We start from the raw sequence: 25814 nt of genomic DNA on the forward strand, positions 1-25814 counted from the left end.
TAGCTGTTTTTTGTTTATCAAATGGCACACTGTGTTGTAGACTCTGAAAGCAGTGTTAGTAGCATAATTGCCTTTGGTGCAGAAGGCTATGGGGATTCTACTCCTACACCATATAGATGGAGTGCTGATTTTGCAGTGCCCATATGATTGTTGATTATTTGGTGCATTATAAGGGGGGGATAGGGGTTCTACACTCTTGAGTATGGCCTTTTGTATGAGATACCTAGTGACTGTGAACTTGTTAGTCATTTCCTATTGCAATGTTACCAACTTACCAATTTTTTAATGTAATATAGGCAATTAATTTTTCAAGGGCAGCAGGCACTGAATTTGCAGAGAACGTTGATATGTAAAGTTGTTTGCCAGTAGCAACCTCTTCATTAGTTACAGATTTCTTTAATGTGGAATTCAGATGATTTTACTTCTGCAGAGATTTTGCGTACGGAGTAATACTAGTGGATTGTAATGACAGAAGTCTTGAGTGTCTTTTTATGGTTGAAATTTTCTGAAATGGGTAGTTATTGGTTCATACATTTTGTTTCATTGCTTATTAAAAGAATGTCTAAAACTACAAATTTAAAACACATTCTAACACGTAGTGCTGTACTATACAAGGAATACAAGGTGAATCAAAGAACAAATACATGAATGCAAGTCCCTAAAAATGTGTGGAAGGAGTCTGTTTTGAAAGCGGCACAAAGGTAAACTTAATTCTCCACTGGCCAGATGCATTTTCTATGAATGTGGGCTTTCATGCCATTTCAATGAATGTGAGTTTCAAGGGCAGATAAGTTTACTGCTCATGCCAAGTCTGTTTTCATTGCTAGACTATACTGTTTGTTTAGCAAATGGCTATCTGTGTTTGTGCTATTTTATTTCAATATCTGTAATCACTGTAGAAGCAAATAAGAGGACAGTATGCATGGTAACTGGTGAGAAATAACCAAATAATGTAACACTGGTATGGCTGAGGAGGGGGCTGCTGCTGGGGGGGGGTAGGGAGTTGCTGCAGGAGGGACTGCACTGGGGGGTGGTCTATTACCCTGCCTAGGGCCCTATCTGACCATGTTCCGGCTCTGGTATTTAAAGGCAAAAATATGTACTAAAGGTAGTTGTAGGTTAATTACATTACAAGATATCTTTTTCTTCCTATGCATTTAAATTTAAGGAAATTACTGGAGTGGCTTTTTTGGGGAATGACCTACCTGTGGATGTGGCTCAAACAGGGGTGTTTCATGAGTATGTTGTGGGTGGGGCTTAAGGGGCATAAGAGCACTACTTCCCCTAGGGCGCCATTTCGGCTAGGCCAGCCCTGAGTACACATGACCATAGACTTACTTTTTTCCCATGAAAGGAAAGTAATTTCAGCAACTTGGAGCAATAAAAGGGCATCACTTGGTCAAAGCGTAACATTTCAAACAGAAACCACAAGGTGCCTATACATAGCATGCAACTAATCATGTCATTACTAGCATGCCTATGAAAAATCTGACCAGCTCTAAGGGGGGGGGGGGGTGGCTTTGCCTGCATACATTAAGTGGCAGCCAATCCCACTCACCTACAACTGCAAGCATATGCCTTGCTCAAGCTTTTCCTTCTTTTCTTGTTTAGAAGCTAAGCAGCACAAGGGGGCACTTGGAAACCTATTCAGGTTGAAAAGGCAAGGGCAGGAAATTATTACCTAGCATTTGTTGTGGCATGACATTTAAAAAAAACTACTGTAACTACACAACATCTAACATCCTTAAAACCAGTTACCTACCTATCAATCTCTTGAAGTTTTTCATCTATCATGGGACCCATTTGCTGGCACATATCTACAAAAATAAAAGATGAATTAGAATGAGTCAGTTTCTTTTTTTTTTTTTTCCAAATAGCAATTTTTATTATTTTTAACATGTGCACCAAGTACAAAATTAGAATTACAAACATGTAAATAAGAAAAAAAAGAATGCAATACTGGTTGCACACACACAACAAATAAACTACTTAATATAACTGCACTAAATCAAACAACTATTTACATTATCTACATGAGTGCTACAGCGTCAATAAAGGGGAAGAATAAGAAAACAAAATGTACAATTTAATCTTGCTTCATACAGTCAAAAGTGTAACTGATAAAACAGGTAGCATTCTAAGGAAATGAGCTTCTAAAATTTCTGTTACCAAATTCTTCTTTGTCAGGTAGCTAAGATAGGATCAAAAAGTAATTTCCAGTATTTTTGATAATAAACCCATTTCTTTACATTCCTTACTGTAAGTCTTTGAGAGGATATACATGTTGTTGCCATAGCTCTAAAACCCTTCCATGATACTCTTGTAAGTTCTAACCAATTTTTGGTTATATAAAGTTTAATTAGTGAACATGAAGTAATTAAAACATGAAACTCCATTTTGGAGAATTTTAAATCTGTTATATGAAGGATGGCTAGTTCCAAAGATAGGGTTGATTTATGATGACCCATTTTAACTAATCGTACTTTAAGAGAGCACCACAGATTTTGTGAATATTTGCAGAACCATAAAACGTGTAAGAGGTCTGCTTGAGGAAAAGAACAGCAAGAGCATGCTGAGAGGTTTTAGGATCAAATTTATTTAAAAATCGAAGGGGTGTAATAAGTGCTATTGTTAATCATTATAGCTGTGTATATATCAGCTTTTTAAATAGAGATAAATGTGTGATTTATTGCTCTAAACTTCTGCTCTTCTGTAAGTGTGCTTCCCCTACCATCCCAGTAACTGGAGTATAATAATGAGTTTTCATATTTAATAGTACTAATGAGTTTTAAGTGTTGGAGAGTGTTCTCTTCCTACTGTGAAGATTTCCCATAATATCTAGTAGCCTATTCAGTTCAGTCTCATTGATATTTGTCTCTAGTCACAGAGGAAATTACCTCTCTAATCTGGCGTAGAGTGATGGTATATTTTTTATTAACCACTAAGGCATCACGTAGTTCTTGTAATGTTCACCCTATGTGTTTATATATATCCCATACAGTGTAATCCTTGATTAGTGAGTAGTCCGTTAGGTTTATCATTTTATTTATTTTGATATTGTGATTTAAGTGAATAGATTGAAGTAATAACAGAGCTTTGTCTAACTTCAGTGTTTTTATCACATCCTGAAAATTCATCACTTTTTCCTTTAAGATGGGAGTTTAATTTGAGATTCCCTAGTATTTGCTGGAGCTATGAATGCAATGGCTTTGGGAGTTACCTTGCATCTGAGCACATGTTGATGCCATATTCTTACCCACTTCGGAGACCACATTTCTTTGTCGGAAGAAAAGTTTGAAATTGAGACTAACCTGATGACATCAATGATTTTGTGGTAGAGATAAAAATCGGGTAAACTCAAGCCTCCCTTCTCTTTGGGGTACATTAATTTTACATAGCTTATCCTAACTGATTGGGATACCAAATTAATTTGGCCAGTTCCTTATATATTTTAAGAAAAAAGCAGTTTGGGATGGTTGAGAATGTTGCATTAAAATAGTACAGTAGTCTTGGTACAATATTCAGTCTAACTATTGCTGCTTTAGCCATCATGGATAATTTCAAGTGCCTCCACCTACTTAAGTCTTGCATAATATTTGTTAAAATTTTTATCATGTTGTTTTGTAGCATGGATAATTGGTTATGTTCATATGATATCCCCAAGTACTTAATCGTGCATACTGTTTTAAAGGAGGAATCCGGGAAGTAGCATTCTAGATGGTTTGAGGGGTTGATTGGAAATATATGCGATTTCTTGTGGTTAACTTGATAACTTGAGACTTCCGAGTATTAATTTATTGATGTTATAATTTTCTTTAGGTCTGTATTAGGGAATTCAAAATGGATGTTCAGATCATCTGCAAATGCGGACAACATTACTTTAGAATTCAGGACTCTGGGTATTGAATGAAATGTTCTCTGTGAAATGTGAAGAAAGAGGGATTCAATGTATAAATTAAATAGTAATGGTGAAAGTGGGCATCCCTGCCTTGTTCCGTTCACTATTTTTACGGGACTTGATAGGGTTCTGTTAATGTATAGATAAGTGAAGGAATTATTATGAAGAGTTTCTAATTGGTTAATAAAGCCTTTTGGAATCTTAAAATGAGAAAGAGATGCAAATATTTTTTTTCTTTAGTTTTTTTCTTTAGTTGTGCAAACTAGTTAGGCTCTAAATGTTGATCATGTAATTTACATGTTTAACCCTAATGCCTTGCAGTTTTCAGCACAGTTTTTTTTTACATTATAGTTATGATCTTGTTTGTTCTACATATTCTTGTCTGTGACCCTTATTAAACACAATAAGTTTGAGAGTTAAAGAGATATAAACTGGGAGTATTGGCTCAGAAACCACATAATTCATGAAAGAATATGGTGAAATCTTGCCTGCTTTCATGCCTTCATACTATAACAATTATTTTTCCGTTCCTACAGCAACAATCCAGGCAAGACTCTCAAAACCTCAACAGCTTTGGTGTCTGTTCAGCTAGAAACTGTGATCGTTGTACTTCTATATGCTTTGTGTGTATTTTATAATTATGAAGGAAATCCAAGCAAGTAGGCATTGGATTATAGGATGATAGATACATTCATAAGCTTATGGATTTTTCTACAAGTATGTAATGGTAGTAGTTTTAGATATGGTAAAGATAGACAATTTTTAAGGTTTGTAGGAACTCTCATGATCATATTAAGTGCCAATGTAAGGGATGCTAATCCAGTTTCAGCCTTTTATGGTCAAGGCTTGTTTTTCAGAGAGTAACCTGAAAAATCTTATTGTTTTTCAGAGAGTAACCTGAAACATCTTATTCAAACAAGCTCTACCGACTCCTTCTCAATAACACTTTTCTGAGTATTTCCAATACATTTACACTTTGCTGAAATTCATATCCCTTCTACTACTAGGGTAGCATGTCTGGAGTCTCAATCATCAACAATAGTTGTACTTATGTGAGTGAGGAATATTGTTATGAAGGTTTTCACTGTTAAATTTTACCTTACCTTCAGTCTGGCTTTAAGTTAATTAGGAGCCAGTGGATATGCGGTGTTGAGTAAAGGATGACAAATCTTGGGATTGATAAAGCTATGTATATTAGTTTAGGGTTTCTTAGTGTTTTTACATGGTCTAATATAATAAGCTTCAAAGGTTACACTCCCATGATGTCAAATTGCAATACACTCTTGGTTTACTGGGTAACCTCCCATATCTTCACTCTTCCAGCCAGGGCGTCTAAGTGGTTAGGAACAGAAATAGTTATGGAAGAGTTAAGTGCTACTAACTGAAGGTATATTTCCAAATTTCCTTGAGGGAAGAAAACTTGGGCTTATGAACACAATAAATCTTTGTTAGCAAAATCTGTAACAACCAGACTATATCTTAAGACGTGAAATGTGGACAATAAATTCATGGAATGTGAGAGGATTACAGGATAAGAACAAAAAAAGTTGTTGCATCTAATAGTGAAATCTGATGCAAATATTTTTTTTTTTATATAAGAAACATGTTGGAGGAGGAATGGGGGAATGATATAAACAGAAAGTGGATCAAGACTATAATCGCATCTGGAGATGGCACTAATTCCAAAGGGGTTACTATTACAATAAAAAAAGTATTTCCAGGAATCTATCATAGCGCTTAAAACTGACACAAATGGCAGATGGTATTACTTCACAACACAGCATCCTCAAATGTCAAAGCCTACTCTATTTCCTGAATATATATGGCCCATGCTCGGGACAGCAAAACTTAATTTCGGAAATTCATAATTTGCTTTGTAAATACCCAGAACATTACTATATACTTGGAGGAGATTGGAATTCTGTAATTGACCCTATGTTTGACTGCACTAGTAGGTCTAGTGCATACAATTATGAAGAATCAGCTGCCCTAAATGATTTGATCTCTGACTTTTCTCCTCGACCTCCTTTGGGGAGGAGTTAGATAAAACAACCATTATATGTACTACTCAAAATATCATAACTCCTGGTCCAGATTAGATTTCTTTTTAATCTCCGAAATGCTAGCAAGAGGAAATATTAAATATTCCACTGAACCTAGATATTTGTCAGACCACTCTAACATTATGCTAGAAAAAGACTGGTGGAATAGATCAAATAAGAGTTATAACAGATGCAATTGGTCCCTAAATAATAATCTACTCTACAAAGCAGAAGTGGGAAAGGAGAATTTAGATACTTTAACAGAGCTAGATAAAAGTCTAATATCCACAGATATCCAATGTGATATATGTTCAGTGGGCAGCTTGTAAGGCGACTCTTAAAGGCATTCTAATTTAGAAAGTCACCTATTACAAGAAAGTGGGGAAAGAGAAAGTGGGTAATCTAGTTGACAGACTCAAGAAACTAGAAAAGAAATTCCAGTTGACCCAATGCCCGGATCTGGAGAAACAGATAAATGAAACGCAAAAAGAACTATTTGACCTACACCAACAAAATTATTCTTTATAAGAATTAAGGTCCATAGCTAGATATTCTGAATGGACACAAGCCCCATCTAGAACACTGGTGAGGATAATTGAGAACAAACTAGACGCCTATACACACAGAGTCTCTACACACTGAGCTGAGTGGAGGAAGGGCATTGACTACATCTCTGTTCTGAGATATATAACAATAAGTATCCTGTTTTTTTTTTTTGCTTACTTTTACTAATTATTGGTTCTAGCAATTTATATATAGCACTTTTTATTGCATGCTGCATATTTGTATTTTATTGCTATTAACTAATCTGCATAGTTGAACTAAAATTGTCTGCCTTACAGGGCCTGATAAATAAGGTTTTTACTGTCATGCTGTTTGTAAAGCTTTTTAGCTAGTTTCACTGTGTGAAAGGTATTAACTGGAAATTTTCTCAACTTGTTAAGCACCTGTTTGTTTGTTCCAACTCCTTGCCAAGGAGTGTTATCATAAATTGTTTGCAGTTAAAAGCATTCTGTAGGAATTTCCTTGCTCCTTTATCTGTTTAAAAATTTTTATTTTGTGGCTCACTGCTGTTCTTCTGCTGTGATAAACATTTCTGTAGTGTTTACTGGCTAAAAGAGTGTAGGCTAGTAGCAGTAGTATTGTTCCCCGCCCTCACCCTGTTGGTGTCTTGCTATTATACTTGGTGGCTTAGCAGTTGACCCCCCCCCCCCACTGTAAATTTGATCTGGGACACTCCTCCCAGTCTAGTGTCATTAGCTCATTCTACCTAATACAGAGAGAATATTTGGGAAGGCCAACCCACTTAGTTTCTAGCCTTGAATTATCTTCTGCTTCGCCTTTCTCCCTTTCCTTTAAAATAAAACTTTGCTAGAATCTCCCTGTGTAACTGTAACAAAAAAAGAATTTAAGCTTGTTTCCGGCCTTTCCTGTAACTAGTCTAGTCCAGATACCGATCTGCTGTATCCAGGACTGTATGTAAGCTCCTGAGCCCCCCAAGCCTTTCTGTGTTGGAGGGAAGCCTTCTAGCTTATCAGTGGGAGTGGTAAGCACTAGGTAACCTATCTACCACATAAGGAGTGGTTCTGGCACAGAAATTGTAGTTACTGGCCGTTTGGGCAGTTTTTCCATTTCTCTCAACTTTCTGATTTAAAAGCCCGCATTTGCACTTGTTTCTTTCCTGTAACTAGTGTAGTCCAGATACAAATTCTTACTTTTAGCACTTGAATTTGCTTATTTGTGCCCAGCACTTGTTCAGAATTTGTTGTAAGCACTAAATAAGCTACAAATTACTACAGCACTCAACCTTCCTCATACAGGAAAACAGTTTTTGTACATATTTTCCTCACTTGCTTACAGAAAAAACAGCTCTTGTACTCACTTTCCTCACTTGTCTAGAGGAAAATAGTTTTTTTTTATTCAGGCATGTCCAAGGGTCAGCTCCCAGTGTTTTCTCCTGTCTGATGAATCTGGGCATCTTGGGGCAATGTAGCAATTGCCTCATGTACACAGACAACCCTACTCTCCTCCTACCACCCAACACTACAACCTGTGAGAAATGCACTTATCTAGCCAAACTGGAGGTAAAGCTCACTCCAACCAAGACTGAACTTGACAGTCAAGACGAGAAGGTAAACACTTGCACCACGCCACACTCATTACATAGTCCCACTAAACCTACACCACCAAAATCCATACATAGAAACACAAAAACATTCGCAGAAGCTCTCAATAATAATCTGCTCAAGCAACAGAGACCTCCAAAGCAGAAACGCAAGCAACTTCGACCCCCCCCCAACACAACCCAAATGACACATAGCCCACAGACTCAGTGTGCCACTCAACCACAGCCCATAAGGCAAAACAATGTACCCAACACACTAGTCATAGGAGACTCTACAGTCAGGCGCACTGATGTCCCACTCACCAGGCTAAACAAGGAGAAGGTTACTGTCAGCTGCCTGTCAGGTGCCAGGCTCCACCACATAACCCATGCACTCAGGTCACTCCAGAACGAGTACAAATATGACTCTGTCATTGTCCATGTTGGTGTGAACGACCTGAGACATACCACCCTGGACTACATGAAGAGACATGGAAGAGCTCCCCGATCTTGTAGCTTAGGCAGGTATGATCCTAGCTTTGAGAAGCATCCTGCCATCGCCCAGAATGATACTGCAGTACAAGGACAAAATGACTGACTTCAACAATTGGCTAAGCTTCTGGTGTCTTTCTAAGGGGATCCAGTATCTGTCTGCCTGGGACGACATGGTTGACAGACCACGATGCTCTGCCAGAGATGGCCTACACCTGTCGCCCCTGGGATTCTGGATACTGGCTAAGGCTCTTGCCGCCCCTATAGTGCCTTTTTTAGGCAAGGTTCAAATTACAAATTCACCACCGTAGCAGGAAGATGCAAGCAAAAACTGAGGGTAATGCTATTCAATGCTAGAAGTTTAAATCTCAAAATGCACTCCCTCGAGGCACTCCTTAAAATGGAGAACATCGATATCTGTGCAGTGACTGAGACCTGGTTCAAGGTTCCAGAGAGCACACCTGCATTACCAGGCTATAACTCATACCACACTTTTCGGCCATCTAACCTGGACCGGAACACCAAAGGCAGAGGTGTGTCCATATTCATTAAGGATATCCACACCTCCAGGCTAGTTGCTCAGCATAATGCATCCGAGGTTAACCAAGTGCAATTAACTCTGGGCAAAACTGCAATCCAAATTGTAGCCTGCTACAGATCCCCCACCATGCCCCAGGATTCCCACTCCTTTTCTTGATATACTGGAAAATATTAGGGTTCAACCAAACACCCTAATAATGGTCGATTTCAACTACCCCAGCATTAACTGGGAAAACTACCCATGTACCAACTCCTTCGCTCAACGCTTTCTGGAATTCATAAATTCCAATGCCCTGGATCAACTTATCCACACCCCCACCAGGGGCAACAATATCCTAGACCTAGTCATTACCAACATGAGTGACCGGTGTTCCACACCTGAAGTCAACTCCTCGCTAGTCAGATCCGACCATAAGTTAAATAACCCTAGATATCCACATCCAGCCCCCACCCCCATTAAGGAAACCCACGGTAAAAAATTTCTCCAAAGCCAATTTCATGCTTAAGACAGAAGTGGCAAACTTCATGACACCCATGCAGATGGACAATAGAGTTACAACTGCTGAATCCTACACAAATGCACTCTATAAGCACTTTAATGGGTGCATGGACACAATCCTCCAAAAAAAGGAAGCCAATCTGGTGGTCCTCTGCCATAAACAAACTTTACAATAGAAGGAAGAAACTGTTGCAAAAGAGAGTAAAATCCCATGAGTGGAGGAGCTCCCTAGTCAGCCTCAGTAAGAAGCTGAGATCCCTTATAAGATCCTCCAAAGCTAGCTATAAAAACAAAATTGCCAATGATTCTAAGGACAACCACAAAGCATTCAATAGCTATGTCAAGAATCTCAATGGCAACACCCACATCTGCTCTGAGTTACAGCACAACAGCACGAAAATTACAGAACCAACTGATATTGTCAACATCTTGGCAGATAGGTTCAGTGCTAACTTTACCCCATCTCACCTCCTAAAGAGCCAATATCTATACAGGAAGAATGCAGAGTCCCTATAATCACAACTATGCAGGTAGAAGCTGCACTCTCTAAAACCAAAAACACAGCATCCATGAGACTGGAGAACATCCCAGGCTGCATTTTGCGTTCATTCATAGCCTCAAGTCATGCTTTCTGCCCACTAAATGGTGCACAGCAACAGTTATCCCACTCCACAAAGGGGGAACCACTGATCCCGGGAACTACTGCCGTATTAGCCTGACGAGCCTGGTCTGTAAGGCCATGGAACGTATCATCATGGAACTTCTAAAGAAAGACATTGGTAACCTCCAAACTCTGGACTCCACCCAGTTCAGGTTTGTGAAAGGCAGATCATGCCTCCTGAACCTGAGTAACTTTTTTGAGGCAGTCACCAAAGCCGCAGACGAGGGTAAGGTGGTTCACACAGCCTATCTTGACCTCGCCAAGGCTTTTGACACCATCCCCCATTCTGGAATTATAGCTAAACTCACTAAACTAAGTATAAATCCCTTTGTCACAAGATGGGTTGCCAAATGGCTCACTGATAGAACCCACAATGTAAAAGTTGCAGACTCCAAATCTGACTTCAAACCAGTCACAAGTGGAGTACCACAGGGTTCAGTCCTGGAACTCTTCTGTTTGGTACCTGCTTCTCTGAAGTACAGGCTAATACAGAAGGTCTCTGGCTAACGAAGTTCGCAGATGACTGCAAACTAGGAGCCATAGTAGAGTCCCTAAATGATGTGGACATCCTACAGAAGGGCCTCACCGAGGCAGATGCCTGGTGTCAGAGCCATGGCCTCAAACTCAATACCAAAAAGTGCATCATCATCCCCTTTGGTAAAAACTCTGTACCCACGAACTACCACATAGGCAGCAGTCTACTTAACGCCAAATGTGTGATAAGAGACCTTGGGACCCAGATGGACAGTAGTCTCTCCTTCGATAATCACATTGCCACAGTAGTCAGGAAATCCTTCTACGTGGCACACTTCATCACAAAAGGGTTCTCATCCAGGAAAAAAAAAGAGGTCACTGTTCCCCTCTACTCGACACTTCATTAAACCCATTATAGAGTACAACGCCCCTTTTGGAATGTACCTCACAAGACATCTGCAGCAGCTGGAAAGGCCACAGAAGTACCTCACAAAGAGGATTACTGGCCTCAAACAGATGCCCTACACTGACCGTCTCAAAAAACTCCAGCTTTACTCCATAGCATATCACCTACTGCGACGTGATCCCTGCCTAACATATAAAGCTATGTCAAACCCAGAGCTGTTGGATATGCTACACCTAACGAAATCCCGATCCCTCCGAGTTACACGCTCTAGGGACCTAAACCTTGTCACGACAATAAACAGGACATGCTGGAGGGACAGATTCTTGTCCCAGAGACTTCCCATACTCTGGAACAAGCTACCCATCTATGTCAAGCAAAGTTCCTCATTAGCACTCTTCAAGAAAAATCTTTATGAGTGGATGGGAAATAGGAAATACATCCTGGGGATCACTTCTGTGGCTCTGCTTGACAGGGGCACAGGAAATAACTTTCTTGGGTGGCGTAAGCCAGGGAACCTTTTTTGCTAGGCTAACTTAGGCCCTTGGGCTGATAGCCTAGTACTTACCAATGAACCTCTAGGATAACTTTGCTGCACTACCAAGACAAAATAGTCAAGACAGACTGTCAGATCATAGAGGTATTCAAACAAATTTACTCAGAAATCTATGGTGTGAGTGCCCAACAGACTCCTATTTCTGAGATGAAAGTATTCATAGAAATTCTTAAATTTCCTACGATTAGTGACACTCGAATAACATTTCTTTTAGCTCCATTTAAACAGCAGGAAATCATGGAGGTCATTAAGAAACTAAAAATGGGTAAGGCGCCGGGCCCAGACGGCTTCACTACAGACTTCTGTAATACATTCAATCAAAAACTTTTGTCTATACTTTTGAAACTATTCAATCATATTAGAAATAATGGCAGTTCTGATCTACATATTAATAACTCAAAAACTAGTTTTATTCCCAAAAACAATGTAGATACAGCCAATCTCCATAAATATAGGCCGATCACACTGAGCAATGTAGTTAAAATGTAACTATTACATTAGTTGGTAATACTAGCTTCACTCCTTGCGGAAAGACTTAAGAAAATCATGGCCTCAATTACATCCCCGGAACAATCGGGTTTTATGACTAATAGACATACATGGGACAATACTCTAACCTTAGAATCCATGATTCAAGTTACGAAAAAGGAGAGAAATCTGAGATATGCATTAGTTCTAGACCCTTGCAAAACATTTAATAGAGTAAATGAGTCAGTTTCTGGATACTCAAAAGAATGTGATGCAGCAAAGGAAAACAGCTTGGATATTACTTTGAAGTTACTACACATTGCAACTAGTTCCGAAAAATAAATTATTTACCAAAGAAACATCCTTTCTTCACAGCTGAGGTCAAGTATATTTAAGTAGTAGATTTTTAATCTACTTGGTAGCTCCAGAACAGGGTAAAGTGAGAGAGAGAGAGAGAAAAAATTCTCAGCCTTTTACAAAGACTGCAGCACTCAAAGTACTGCAGGGCTTTGTGGTACAGACATCCATGATAGTGCTGCTTAAGTTCACCAGACTAACCATGAATGACAACTTCATTTTATCTCAACTACAACAGCAGGAAGTACAGTTGCACCATAACTTGTACATTCAAGTAGATCAATGCAGCAGTACTGATCCTTGGGGTCTTCCTGTCATGCAGAAGCCTGCGACCAGCCCGATTTTCAGAGTTTTTTCCTCCTCCTTAGCCAATGAAAGTCCAGTGGCTGACATTCGGTTGTCTGGTTATAACAGGGATGTCAGTCAATGCCATCTTCAGGTCTTTCTAGGCAGTGAACAGCAGTCAGATCCCTAAGGACAGCATGCCCTTCCAAATGTAAAAATCATTTTTTGGACAGCAGTAGGGGAATGTATCAACTGTGTATAAGAATAACACGTAGGGTATGACAGTAGAGAAAAACTACAAAACTGAAATGCTCTCCCATTTCTTTCCCCTTGACATGAGAAGGCAGCAGAGGGATATGAGGTGGGAATTTGTGCTGCAACACTGATCTAATCAAAAATCTACAATTAAGGGAAGTGTGACAGAACTGTAATATGTGGTTTGTAGTCACTGTTGCAGTACTGATCCTTGATATGACTCCTAAAGTTACTAGCTGGATAGGGAAGGCTGTCTGCTGGCCCTTGAGAAAGAAGGTTTTGTGGGACAGCAGTTGCAAACCCTGTCCTTGCCCTGGTTGCATTGGCTAAATGGTAATGTTTAGTAAAGGTGTGAACATATGTCCACGTTGCAGTTTCCAGGGTAGACTATGCAGGAACATCTTTAAGAAATGCAGTGGTGGCTGCACAATGTCTGACTGAGTGAGCCTGACATGGGTTAGAACTGGTTTACCATGATGAGCAAAGCAGAAAGTAATGCAGTTGACCACCCACTTGGACATGGTCTGTTTAGTGACGGGTCCTGCCTTATTTTCCTTCAGCAAAGGCTACCAGCACAAGCTTGTCTGCCAGTGAAGGGTTAATGACTTCATCCCTGCACCAAAGAGAGAGAAACTTTTTCATTTGGATAAGTATGATTTTTTCTGGTATGTGGTTTTCTTGCCTTTCACAGGATTGATAGCTCTTCTGTAGAACAGTCTGCATTATTAGGTCATAAACCAGTCATCCAAGTGGTTAGTTTGAGGGTGCTGAGGTAAGGAAAAATGACGGGCCCCTTTAACTGGGTGAGGTCTATCACCTGTGGGAGAATGTAACATCTCCCCTCACTGAGGGTCAACAGGAGGGAGACCCAATGTTGTCTTGACCATAAGGGGGCTATGAGTATTATGATCAGTATGACTGACCTCACCTTTATCAGTACCCTGGGAGTCATGGGAAAAGGTAGGAAAGCATACAGAAAAAGTCCTGTCCATTTGAAGGAGAAGGCATCTGCTCTCCATGTCCGTCTTTGTTGGGTCCTTGAGCAGAACCGTTGAAGTTGTCTGTTCTGGTGAAAGGCAAAAAGGTTTATGTTGGAGTGTGTCCACTGACAGGTGAGGTCTATTATCATCTCCCTCTTTAGAATCCATTTGCAGGGGTTCCAGAATGTCCCTGATTAAACAATCGGATAAGGTGTTGCTCTGGCCCAGGATGTAGGATGCTATCAGTGCCAACTGCAGTTGTTGTATCAAGAGCTAATATTGCTGGACAGAACAGGGGGTAGGAATGAGTTCCTCCTTGCTTATGTACCATATAACTGTGGTGCTACCTGTCCAATTTGCAATGCGTCTGGAGGTTAGACAGGTTTGAAAAAGTTTAATCGTTACATAAACCAGAAAGACTTGCTGGCAGTTTTTCTAAGTCTTTGCTCTGGCATTCAGACGCCATGCACTTTCAAGGGTCCTGAGTGAGCTCCCCAGCCTACTTTGGAGCTGTCTGGGGTGATGATCTTGTTTGTCCCTGGTAGAGAAATGTCTGGGTCTGGATTCAGCTTGATGGTGTCTTTCCATCAAAGAAGTTCTCTTTTCAAGCACGGTAGAAGAAACAGCAAGGTTTCCAGTGATTATGATTGCTGCTCTCAAGTGTTTTTCAGGAACCACTGAAGCTTCCACATGTTTAGTTTTGCCAAGGGAATCATAAGGATGCTTGATGCCACAAACCCAAATGCTCTTAGACATTCCCTTGCTGTGACTGTCTCCCTTGGCAGTAAGCTAAGTAGATAGTCTGTCAGAAAGGGCACCATGTTTTGGGGTTAAGAAAGTTTTCTCTTATGCAGAGTAGCATTATTCCCACAAAGAGAATTTTTGTCTGGGTCTGAAGTTATGACTTGCACATAGTGTGGGTGAGCCATACACTCTAAAAGATGGCAGCCTGCAAGGTTGTTTGAAGTTCCAGGATGTTTTTCCCCTGGACGATGCAATCATGCAGGCAGGGATAAATATGCAATCCTAATGTCCTGCAATGTGCTATAACCGGAACTAGACATTAAGTGAAAACACTTCCTACAGTGGATAAACAAAATGGTGAAGCACAGAATTGGTAGTGCAAACCTGCTGCTATGAATCAAAGGCATCTCTTGTGTTTTTATGCGACAGGAACATGAAGATAGACATCCTTCAGATCTACTGTAACCACGAATGCTCCTGGACAAATCATGGGCAGCAGTTGTTAGTGTCAGCATTCTGAATTTGAGAATGTTTAGAAACTTATTTATCTCTTACAGGTCTAAACTTTGCCTCCAAGTGCCTTCTTTTCTTGAGAGTACACAAATCGTAGAGTAGAACCCTGCTCTCTCTTCCCCAGCAGGGACTGACTGAATGGATCCCGGTTACAAGAGTTCTTGCAAGATGGGGGGAAAGAAGAGCTTCTTGGTCTTTTGGTGGCTTTGGTATTCCTACCAGATGAGGACATTTTCTGAAATGAATGAAGTAACCTCCACTGGTCTGAGGTGACGAGTGTTCACTGGTTTAGAAAGGAAGAAAGTCTTCATGCTAGTGAGATGGGGAGTTGTTGTGGAGGAGGAGAAGCAAGGAGAGCTGTGCATAGTAATCAGAGAACAAGTAGCCCAAAATGGTTGCTGGTTATATTTTTGGCGCTAACACGAAACCTTATCCATTTGCTTATATATAATTTTCAAGAAGCAGACTTTCTTACTTCCACTGGTACCTGCCACATACCCTCAGTAAACATCTGTCTAAAATGAATTAAGACCCTGTCATCCAGGCAGTTAACTGAAGTTGATTGATGTTGGGGTGAATCAAACACCCTTGTTCGTTTGTCACTAGATCCAGCTTGTGAGGAAGCTTGTGGCAATTGTTCCTGCCCATTTTCAAAACAAGAAAGAATAACTCTTGCCTGGGCCAGAAGGGAGTCATTACAATGATCTTGGGGGGGGGGGGGGGTTGTTCCTTCTGAACCTTCAGAAATACCACAGATGTTAGTAAAAGAGGTAGAAAAGCATACAGAAACATTCCTGTCCAAGGAAAAGAAAAGGCATCTGTCTTCTAGGTCTCGTCTTGCATGCAGTCCTGGAAAAGAATATTGCCAGTTGATTGTTCAGAGAGGAGGCAGATAATAACTTTATATGACTGTATTATTGTTGATTTGATTAAACCTTAAAGAAAATTATTAATGTGCCTTTTCTTTCCTTGCTTTGTAAATTGTGTAAATACATAAAAAAATAAAAACATTTAGTCACAGACAGGAAGCAAAGAGGTCTAACTGAGGAATTTCCCTTAGACGGGATCAAATCTTGAAGACCCGCTGATCTAGTTTCCATTCGTGATGGTCTGCTCTGGCCCTACTCAGCTTGTCTGCTACACAATTTTGCTATGATGAAATTTACAATATCTGTAGAGTGGGACTGCTTTGGAGCTATAAACCAAGCAAATCTGGCTAGTCTGCATGGGAGTACAACCTACTTCCCCCTTGCTGGCTGATGCACCATGACTGTGGTACGTTCTGCAACAACTTGAAGAGGTCCAGGGGACCAAAGATAATTCAGTGAGTTGAGCTCCTTGATCAGTGCAGGTATCTCTGATACTTATAAGCTTGTGTCTCTGGGGTCCCACGCACTTTTATCCCACCTGAAACTTCTTCCGAAACAAAGCCTGAGGCATCTGTGATGATGGACTGCTTTGGAACAGGGACAGAGAAGGACACACCTGGACTTAAGGATATCCGTTTGTCTTCACCAAATGTTCTCTTTTGACAAACTCCAGTATTGGAATTTGAAAAGACAAAGAGTTGTGGTGATGGGACGAAAGTTACTTCAGATGCCACTGTATCTTTCTCATGTGGAGTCTTTCCAAGGGTATCATGAGAATCCTAGAAGCCATGACTTCCAAAATTCTGAGGTAGTCTCTCAAAGTGACCATATTTAAGGGGAAAACCTTATGAAATAGATCTAGACACAGATCTATTTCTTCTTGTGGAAGAAAAGCTCGTTGAACTGAAGTGTCTAGATGACATCCCAGGAACACAGTCCTGTGCGAAAGAGTCAAAGAATTTTGAATGCTCTCTTGGAATCCCTGCTTTTGCAAACATATCTCTCAACCAACAGAGAGATTCCTGACACTGAAAAAGACTCTGCAAAGATAAACACGCCATCTAAACATAGAAAAAATGTAGATACCTTGTAGCCTGCAATGCGCTAGAACGGGAGCTAGACACTTTGTGAACACTCTTGATGCAGTGGACAGTCCAAAGAGTAAGGCAGAGAACTGATAATGTGATGCAGACACACAAAGCCATATGAAACTCGTGAAGTCTGGATGAATAGGGATATCCCAAAAAAGCATATTTTAAGTCTAGTGTTACCTCTTCTTCCTCTTTCAAGTTTCCTGGTAACAGGTTATGAAGCAACATAATTTTGAAACAGGGAACTACCACAAACAGGTTTAGGTAAGAAAGATCCATAACTGATGTCCAAGCATTTGGTTCCATCACTCCTTGGGGCAGCATGTGATGACGAATTAGTGGAAACATAAGAGTCTGACCTGGAGGACAAGGAATGATCACCTGGAAAGGAGGTATTTACTTCCACTGCCATCTGTAGCTTTGACAAATGATCTTCAGAATTCACTTGTCTGAAACTATCTGTTGTTAAAGAGAAAAATAGTGAGTCAGACTTACTGGAAGAAAAAAGGGCCAGGGTGGGAGGAGTTTACAAGGTTTCTTGAAAAGTCATTAGGACTTGTTGGACTATCCTTTGTTTGGGAGGTGTGAAGCTTCGTTTTGGAACTTCCTTGCCATTTCTTCTTAAATGTCTGTTATCTGCATTTTGTTGAGACAGTTTATTCTGCTTTTTGCCAAAAGTGGATGAGAAGTTAGAGAATGCAGCACAAAATCTGGAAAAGGAGGGCTACCCCTGGAACAGGTTAGCCCTTTCATCTCACTTTTTGATCACCTCTCTGCAGCTGATGGGTCAGAAACTAAATCTCTATTCAAAGGGATATTTAAAAGCTCATTTTTATCACCTGGGAGGTTCTGAGAATGCAGCCATGCAAACCTCCTTAACACAGTACCAATGGCCATAGCCCTGAAAGAAGTATCAACACAGTCAAACACACTGCAAACAATGAGGACTGACCTGTGCAACAGAAAAAATTAAATTACTTAAAGCAGATTTTTTGCTCGCAAGAAGAAACTGCAGACAAAACCGTCCTCATAGTTTCACAATTAGTCAGGACAATGTTTAACGTATGAGCCTGACCATTCAAAATTATGAATCAAAGCTCCAGAAGCATAAACTTTCCCATATTTAAGAATAATTTCCCCATCTTTATCAAAAAAGGGTAGGATCAGAATTAACTAAATATTTAGCAGCAGTAGGATCAACTAACGCTATAGCTGTTGGGTCAGGTTTAGGAATAGTGTATAAAAATTTAAAAGAATGAGGAACTTTATACATTCTATCTGCTTTTTTAGGGGCAGCCGACTATCAAGAAAAATACAGGAAATAATACACACATTCTCTAAAGCAGACAGAACAGGAAGAATGGGTGTAGGTTCTGGAAACTCCTCCTGTAACAACTCGTAGTATTTTCTGAGGGACTGAGAAACCTGTGTTCTCCCATTGAAAACAATGACACAGTCTAGCAATAGTTTCAGAGAAAGATAAACTGAGCTCACCTCTGAGTCTGAATCAGAAATCTTAAAAAAACTGGTACCTGTCCCTTCATTTTCCTGTTCAGAATATTGAATCTATTCAGGAAAAGATATATCCCCGTTTCTTTTACCAGCAACTTCTTTACAAGAAGGATTAACTGCCTGAATTAAACCCTGAACCAGGCCCAATAAACTACTAATAGCTAAGGAAACTTGAGGAACATGCTACGTTTTCTGCTTTTTTCTAATGAGAAAAATGGGGCCATCCATGTTACTGATGGCAGCAGCTTCCTAAAGGATGGACACAGCATTCAGCCACAATAAGGACACCTTCCATGTTCTCTCTCCTAGGACCAACAAAAGCATCTCTCTCTTCCTCACTGAGGAGATCCCAAAAGCTTCAGAAGATGTGGCTTAACCCATGAACCATAGTGGCTGCAGGTCCTGCACCAGATGGATCTGGGGTAAAAGATGAGTAGTCTGATGTACACAAAATAGTCTCACTCACTTGCAGTGGAGGCAAACTACTAGCCTAATGTGTGGCAAAGGCTGTATGCTTACTTTCTTTTTGTGGCTGGAAGAATGACTTGACTGTGGCACTGGTAATCTGGTCCATGGTCAAGATGAAAATGGTGCCTCCTTCACTTGAAAGGCAAGTAGCAACATGGCAGTAAAAACTACAAGTCTTTAAAAGTCACTTTTTTCACAGAAAGCACTTTAAAATACTGCCAGTCCCCCAAAAATAAAATAAACACAACTTCTCCACAGAAAAAAGAAGTTATGTACTCACACCATAATGTTCCATGTGTGTTGTCCATCTTTGCTTTCATTCTTACTAGGTTGGGTTTGGATCCAATCCTCGGATCTGTCTCGGCCTTTATATTCAAGTTCGAGGTCTTCTGCCAGTTCATGGCTAATCCCTATCCAAGCATGCACTAGAACCTTACCCAGATCTTGTTTGCTCTTGTACTAAGTGTATCATGGAAAAAAAAACTGGGTCATATGAAGAAGGTCAGAGATTCAGGAAATCCAGTTGTAGAGACTCGGTCTTTCAGGAGTCAGAAGTGTAGGGGGGAAGGAGGGTGAGATGTAAGATTGAAGGTGAAGATGGACAACACACATGGAACGTTATGGTGAATACATAACTTCTTTATGTGTTGTTGTCCTATCTCACCTTCATTCTTACTAGGTTGGGACAGCATCCCTAGCATCCATCATCTTGGGTGGCTCAAGGGAGAATATTCCTCAGAATCGTGGACCCAAAAGAGGCCCTATTCCTGGAGGCCAAATCAACTTTGTAATGAGTGATGAAGGTATGTGGTTTTGTCCATGTTGCTGCAGCACAAATGGAATCAAATGGTAATCTAGCAAGAAATGCTGAAGAGGTTGCTACGGCTCTTGTAGAGTGGGCCTCAACTCTTCTGGGAAGATCTTTATTCTGAGACTTATAGATAAAGGTTATGCAATCTGAAAGCCATTTTGAAATTGTCAGCTTAGGGTCAGGGGAACCTTTCTTTGAATCTGAAAAGGAAATAAATAGTTGGTCAAATTTTTGAAATTCTGTAGTTATGTTCAAGTAAAAATGTAACTGTCTGTGCACATTCAGTTGATGTAACGAATTCAGCCTTGTTTTCACAATTCGGGAAGAAGACTGGCAGTTCTATAGTTTGGTTCAAATTTGACTCTGATGATACTTTGGGCAAAAAGGAAGGGTTTGTTTGTAAGGACATCCTGTCCTTATGGAAAAGCAAGTATGCGGGTTTTACAGACAAAGCTTACAACTCCGACAGTCTTCTAGCAGAGGTGATTGCCACCAATAGGATGGTTTTTCAAGTCAAAAACTTGAGTTCGCAAGATGATGCTGGTTTAAAAGGAGGAAAAATTACATGAGATACGACGAAATTCAAGTCCCATGGTGCTGGAGGGTCCCTAACAGGTGGTCTTAACAAGATACCTTTTAGGAAAGCTATGCTCAGACTATGAGACCGTGTTGGGGTCCAATTCACCAAGACGGAAATTGGAGATCGCTGCTAGCTGAACGCTAATTGGTAGCTGCAGCTGCAACTGAATTGAAAAGTTTTGCTAGGAATTCTAACATAGAATTGACTGGGGCAAAGGGTCAATGTGGTTATGAGAAGCCCTTAAGAAGAATCTTTTTCATTTGCTTCTATATGTCTTTCTTGTTGAAGCCTTATGAGAAGAAATTGAGAAGTTAGGAAACCTGGTTATTGTTGGAATCAGAGCATCCAAGCTGTCAATTTGAGGGTCTAAAGGGATGGACAGAGCGTTCCTGACACGAGTCAAAAAGTCTGGATCTGAATCCTATAATCCAAGGCTCCTCCCGAAGATGAAGCCAGAGGAAAGAGAAAGTACAGTTATGTACACTTACCATAAATGTAGATGTTCAAGTATATTTACTGTTGCAGTCATCAAATTTGGGTTATCCCTGCCAAGGTAGCCCACGGCTGGCCGGAAAACCAGAGATTTAGTATTTCTGTGTCTGTTGCTGTCACTTGAGGACTGATGTCAGGTCATCAGTAGTATAAAGTAAGGCAGCCAACGCCATTACATCAGTTTTTCTTGCCCTAACCTGTCAGGAGCCCCCAAGTAGGAGGTCAGGTTCTGGTGGAAGAAACCCCACCTGTGGAAAATAAATACCAATATGTCCCTTGTAAGGAAAGGAGAATAAAAAGTTAGAATGGTAATAAATGGAGAAAAGGGGATGGAAGGAGGGAGAACAGGACTGCAACAGTGAATACACTAAAACATCTATATTTATGGTAAGTGTACACAACTGTACTATGTTCTTCGTGATTTACTGTTGCAGTCATCACATCTGAGTTGATTCCCAAAGCTGAGGAAAAGGGTGGAGGTAGTCAATGAAACTAGGGTGCTGGCTAGGATGCCCTGCAAGACTGCAGAGGCAAACCCTTCCCTGGATTTGGAGAAGAGCGGCAGGTGGTAATGCTTGGTAAAAGTGTGAACAGATATCCAGGTGGCAGCATCCAGGATGTCCTTGGTGGGGACTCCTCTGAGGAAAGCTGCAGAGGTGGAGGCTGCTCTGGTGGAGTGTGTCCTGACCCCCTTGGGGGGAGGCTTTCCATGTTGCTTGTAGCAGAAATGGATGCAGTGTGCTATCCATTTGGAAAAAAGAAGTTATGTCTTACCATAACGTTCCATCGGTGTTGCTGATCTTTGTTCATTCATTACTGATGGGTTATCGGTTCTGCCCTCGGAAACAAGCTGGCCAAATAACAAGCTTGTGTCAGCCAAAAACTCTCTAGCCAAGGTCCTACCCAGAATCCTCTGCTCCCTCAGATCGAGTTTGCAAATTGATAGATAAAAGAAGAGGCTACCTCTGGTCATAACAGACCTACAATAAAGGAGTATATAAGATCAACTAGGAAAGTACAGTTGTGTACACTTACCACAAATGTAGATGTTAAGAGTGTATTCACTGTTGCAGTCATTACATTTGGGTAATCTGCTGGCAGGTTGCCCTCAGTTGGCCTGATTAATAAAGTCTTGGGTCCTGCGTTGGTTGCTGTCCCTTCTTTCATGACGTCACATTGTCAGGGGTATAAAACATGCATCTGACGCCATTACATCAGTTTTTCTTACCCCAAATGTGGAGCAAATAAAATTAAAAAACACAAAAATATACCTCCAACCAAAAGCAAATACACCAAAAAGGCTTTTAAGCATAGCAAAAGAAAGTAGAGGTATAGCCAGAGAAAAGTAGGGGGCTGGAGGGAGGGTAACCAGGACTGCAATAGTGAATACACTCGAACATCTACATTTAAGTTAAGTGTACACAACTGCAATCTGTTCTTCGTATTTCACTGTTGCAGTCATTACATTTGGGTAGATTCCCAAAGCTATGGTTGGGAGGAGGAGGAGTTTATACAGCATTAGGGCCAACTATAAGGCCCTGCAAGACAGCAGTGGCAAAAACAACTCTGGATTTAGAGAAAAACTGGTAATTGATAATGCTTGATGAAAGTATGCCCAGAACTCCAGGTAGCAGCTTCTAGAATATCCCTGGTAGGAACACCTCTGAGAAAGGCTGTAGAAGTAGATGCAGCCCTGGTGGAATAAGATCTGATCCCCTGGGGGACAGGTTTTCCATGGTGCTTACAGCAGAAATTAATGCAATGGCCCCCTCTGCCCCTGCAGCAAATGTTACCAGCAATTGTTCAGATGTTCTTCGAGATTTAGTCCCGCTCAAGTAGAATTTAAGTTGTCTGTGCACATCCAAGGAATGCAGAATCCATTCCCCTTTGTTCTGTGGATTGGGAAAGAAGGTTGGCAAATGAATGGACTGATTAAGAGCCACATTGGAAACCACCTTGGGCATGAAGGATGGATTGGTTCTCAGAGATACTCTGTCCGCATGAAAGATGATAAAAGGCTCCACTGCCATAAGGGCCTGTAATTCAGATATCCTTCTAGCTGAAGTGATTGCTAACAGGAATGCTGTTTTCAAGAAAGAAATTTTAAGTCTGCAGTAGCAGCTGGCTCGAAAGGAGGCAGAGTCAGCTTCTCCAAAACAAAGTTATGGTCCCAGGCAGGGGTAGGAGTTCTCCTGGGTGGTCTCAAGTTCTTTGCCCCTCTGAGATACTGCTTGAGCAGGGGATGAGAGAAGATTGGTGGTTCTGTGTTATAGTGAGCTGAAATAGCTGAAGCATGGATTTTAATAGAGGAAAAAGACAGGCCCTTGTGAAGCATCTCAGTTAAGTATTGCAAAATCTGAGGAAAATTGGGCGCTGCTGTGCTCATCCCTAAAGACTGGTTCCAGGCACAGAATCTTTTCCATTTGTCAGCATAAGATTTTCTAGTACTAGGTCTTCTTGCCTCCAAGATGACACCCATCACAGGTTTGCTGAGGGATGATAAGGATGAATTTACATGACTAGCCAGGCTGCAAGGTTCAATGTTGGAAGCTGAGGGTGCAGAATTTAGTACTCCTGCTGAGACAGCAAGGAAAGGGTCTGAGGCAGGTGCCATAGAGATATTTGCGACACACTGCGCAGGAGTGGGTACCAGTGTTGGCACGGCCAGTCTGGAGCAATCAAAATCATTCTTGGTTTGTCCTGTTTAACTTTTAGCAGAACTTTGGAGAGCAGAGGCAGAGGGGGAAAGGCGTAGATGGATAGGTTTTTCCAGCTGAAGGACAGAGCATCCACTTTCCAGGCTTCTTTGTGGGGAGTCCTTGTGCAAAACTTGTCCAACTGGTAGTTCTGGGGGGGGAGGCAAATGGATCTATGTCTGGGCTCCCCCATTTGCTTGTCAACGTGTTGAAAATCCATGGTTTCAGTTTCCACTCGTGTGGGTCCATGAGATTTCTGCTTAGTCCATCTGCCAGCGTATTCAATTTTCCTGGCAGGAATTGAGATTGTAGGTGCACTTGGTAGCTCAAGGCTGTGTTCCACAATGCCATGGCTGGTCTGCACAGGGGGTAACAATGTGTACCCCCCTGCTTGTTTATGTACCACATAACCGTGGTGTTGTCTGTCTTTACCATTAGTTGTCCTGGAAGAATGTAGTCCTTGAAGGCTGTCAGAGCATTCTGTACAGCTAACATTTATTTTTGATTGATATGTAGGTGCATTTGATTTGGATTCCATTTGCCCTGAATGCACTTCCCTGACAGGTCAGTCCCCCATGCATAGTCTGATGCATTTGTAGTTAGGGTTTGGGCGGCAGGGGATAGTGTAAATGGCAGTCCCTTGTTTTGGTGGCAGGCCTCTGCCCACCATAGGAACTCCAGGCGTAGGCAAGGTATGATAGGAATCATTGTTTCCAGGCTGTGACCATGTTGACTCCATAGACTTAAGTACCACTGTAGTTTCCTCATATGCAGTCTTGCATATGGAATTAGAAGAAAGCAGGAGGCCATTTTTTTTTTAGACCCCTATACCGCCCCTGGCTGCTGTCTACCTCTGGCCTGGCGTCTTTTCCTCTGTACCCTAACCTTCACTGTACTGCTACCGCTATACTATCTGTGAACATACCTATCGGCTGACAAAGGACCTGTGGTTTCAACTGACTGCCTTTACTCCCTACACCCCCTCTCAAGGAAACAAATATTACCCTAACCTTCACTGTACTGCTACCGCTATACTATCTGTGAACATACCTATTGGCTGACAAAGGACCTGTGGTTTCAACTGACTGCCTTTACTCCCTGCACCCCCTCTCAAGGAAACAAATATTACCCTAACCTTCACTGTACTGCTACCGCTATACTATCTGTGAACATACCTATCGGCTGACAAAGGACCTGTGGTTTCAACTGACTGCCTTTACTCCCTGCACCCCCTCTCAAGGAAACAAATATTACCCTAACCTTCACTGTACTGCTACCGCTATACTATCTGTGAACATACCTATCGGCTGACAAAGGACCTGTGGTTTCAACTGACTGCCTTTACTCCCTGCACTCCCTCTCAAGGAAACAAATATGTATGTTAATTTGTCCTGCCTTTAAAGCATAATTGTATTCACTGGTGTTACAGGGGCTCTAAAGTACGCTCTGAGCCTGGTCAGCCAGCAGCCTCCTACCTCCTCAACTAGCTACCTTGTTAACCTTACTCCTCCACTACCTCCTAGTGCCCCTCTTTTGCTTTTCCTCCCTCCATTATCAGTACTAGCCTACCCCCCGTTATTGCAGCTATTTGTAATAATAGCTTTGCCCAGTAGATACCACTACCTTCCCTTCCATTTTTCTTCTCTTGCTTTTTCTTTTCTTAGTCCGCTTTATTATTCTACACTTCTCTGAACCTAAAACTACTCTAAACCTCACACTTCTCCCTCTATACTAACTTGCTATACCAGCCTGCTTTTCTTAGACTCCTACATTTTTCTCTGCTTCATCTCACCTTAGACATTCTTGACTCACCTTTACTGGCAGCTCTGCTGATTGTTTCTCCTCTAGCTCTCCACTCTGTCTATGTCCATAGATCTGGGACCCTACCACCTTCTCTATTACTCATACTTCCCTTATTTCTAAATCTTACCACCTTCCTGACTATTTCTACTTATCTCTTATTTCTTAGCCCTTACCTGTTTCTTGTTCTTTACCTCCTTACCTCCTACAGCCTTCAGTACCTT

General features: G+C 41.1%; 1 protein-coding gene across 1 annotated transcript in view; it reads right to left on the reverse strand.

Annotated features, from left to right (window-relative positions):
• The window catches only part of STAM2 (signal transducing adaptor molecule 2), a gene marked incomplete in the record, with an annotated part of 1442819 nt that overhangs the window by 399795 nt on the left and 1017210 nt on the right, over nt 1–25814 (reverse strand). Inside the window, 1 exon segment of the mRNA XM_044074901.1 lies at nt 1763–1817. Within this exon segment, the coding sequence (XP_043930836.1) occupies nt 1763–1817 (55 nt within the window).

Source organism: Protopterus annectens, chromosome 6.part0, assembly GCF_019279795.1.
Source record: "Protopterus annectens isolate FY-2018-M chromosome 6.part0, PAN1.0, whole genome shotgun sequence".
In the NCBI taxonomy this organism is placed as follows: domain Eukaryota; kingdom Metazoa; phylum Chordata; order Ceratodontiformes; family Protopteridae; genus Protopterus; species Protopterus annectens.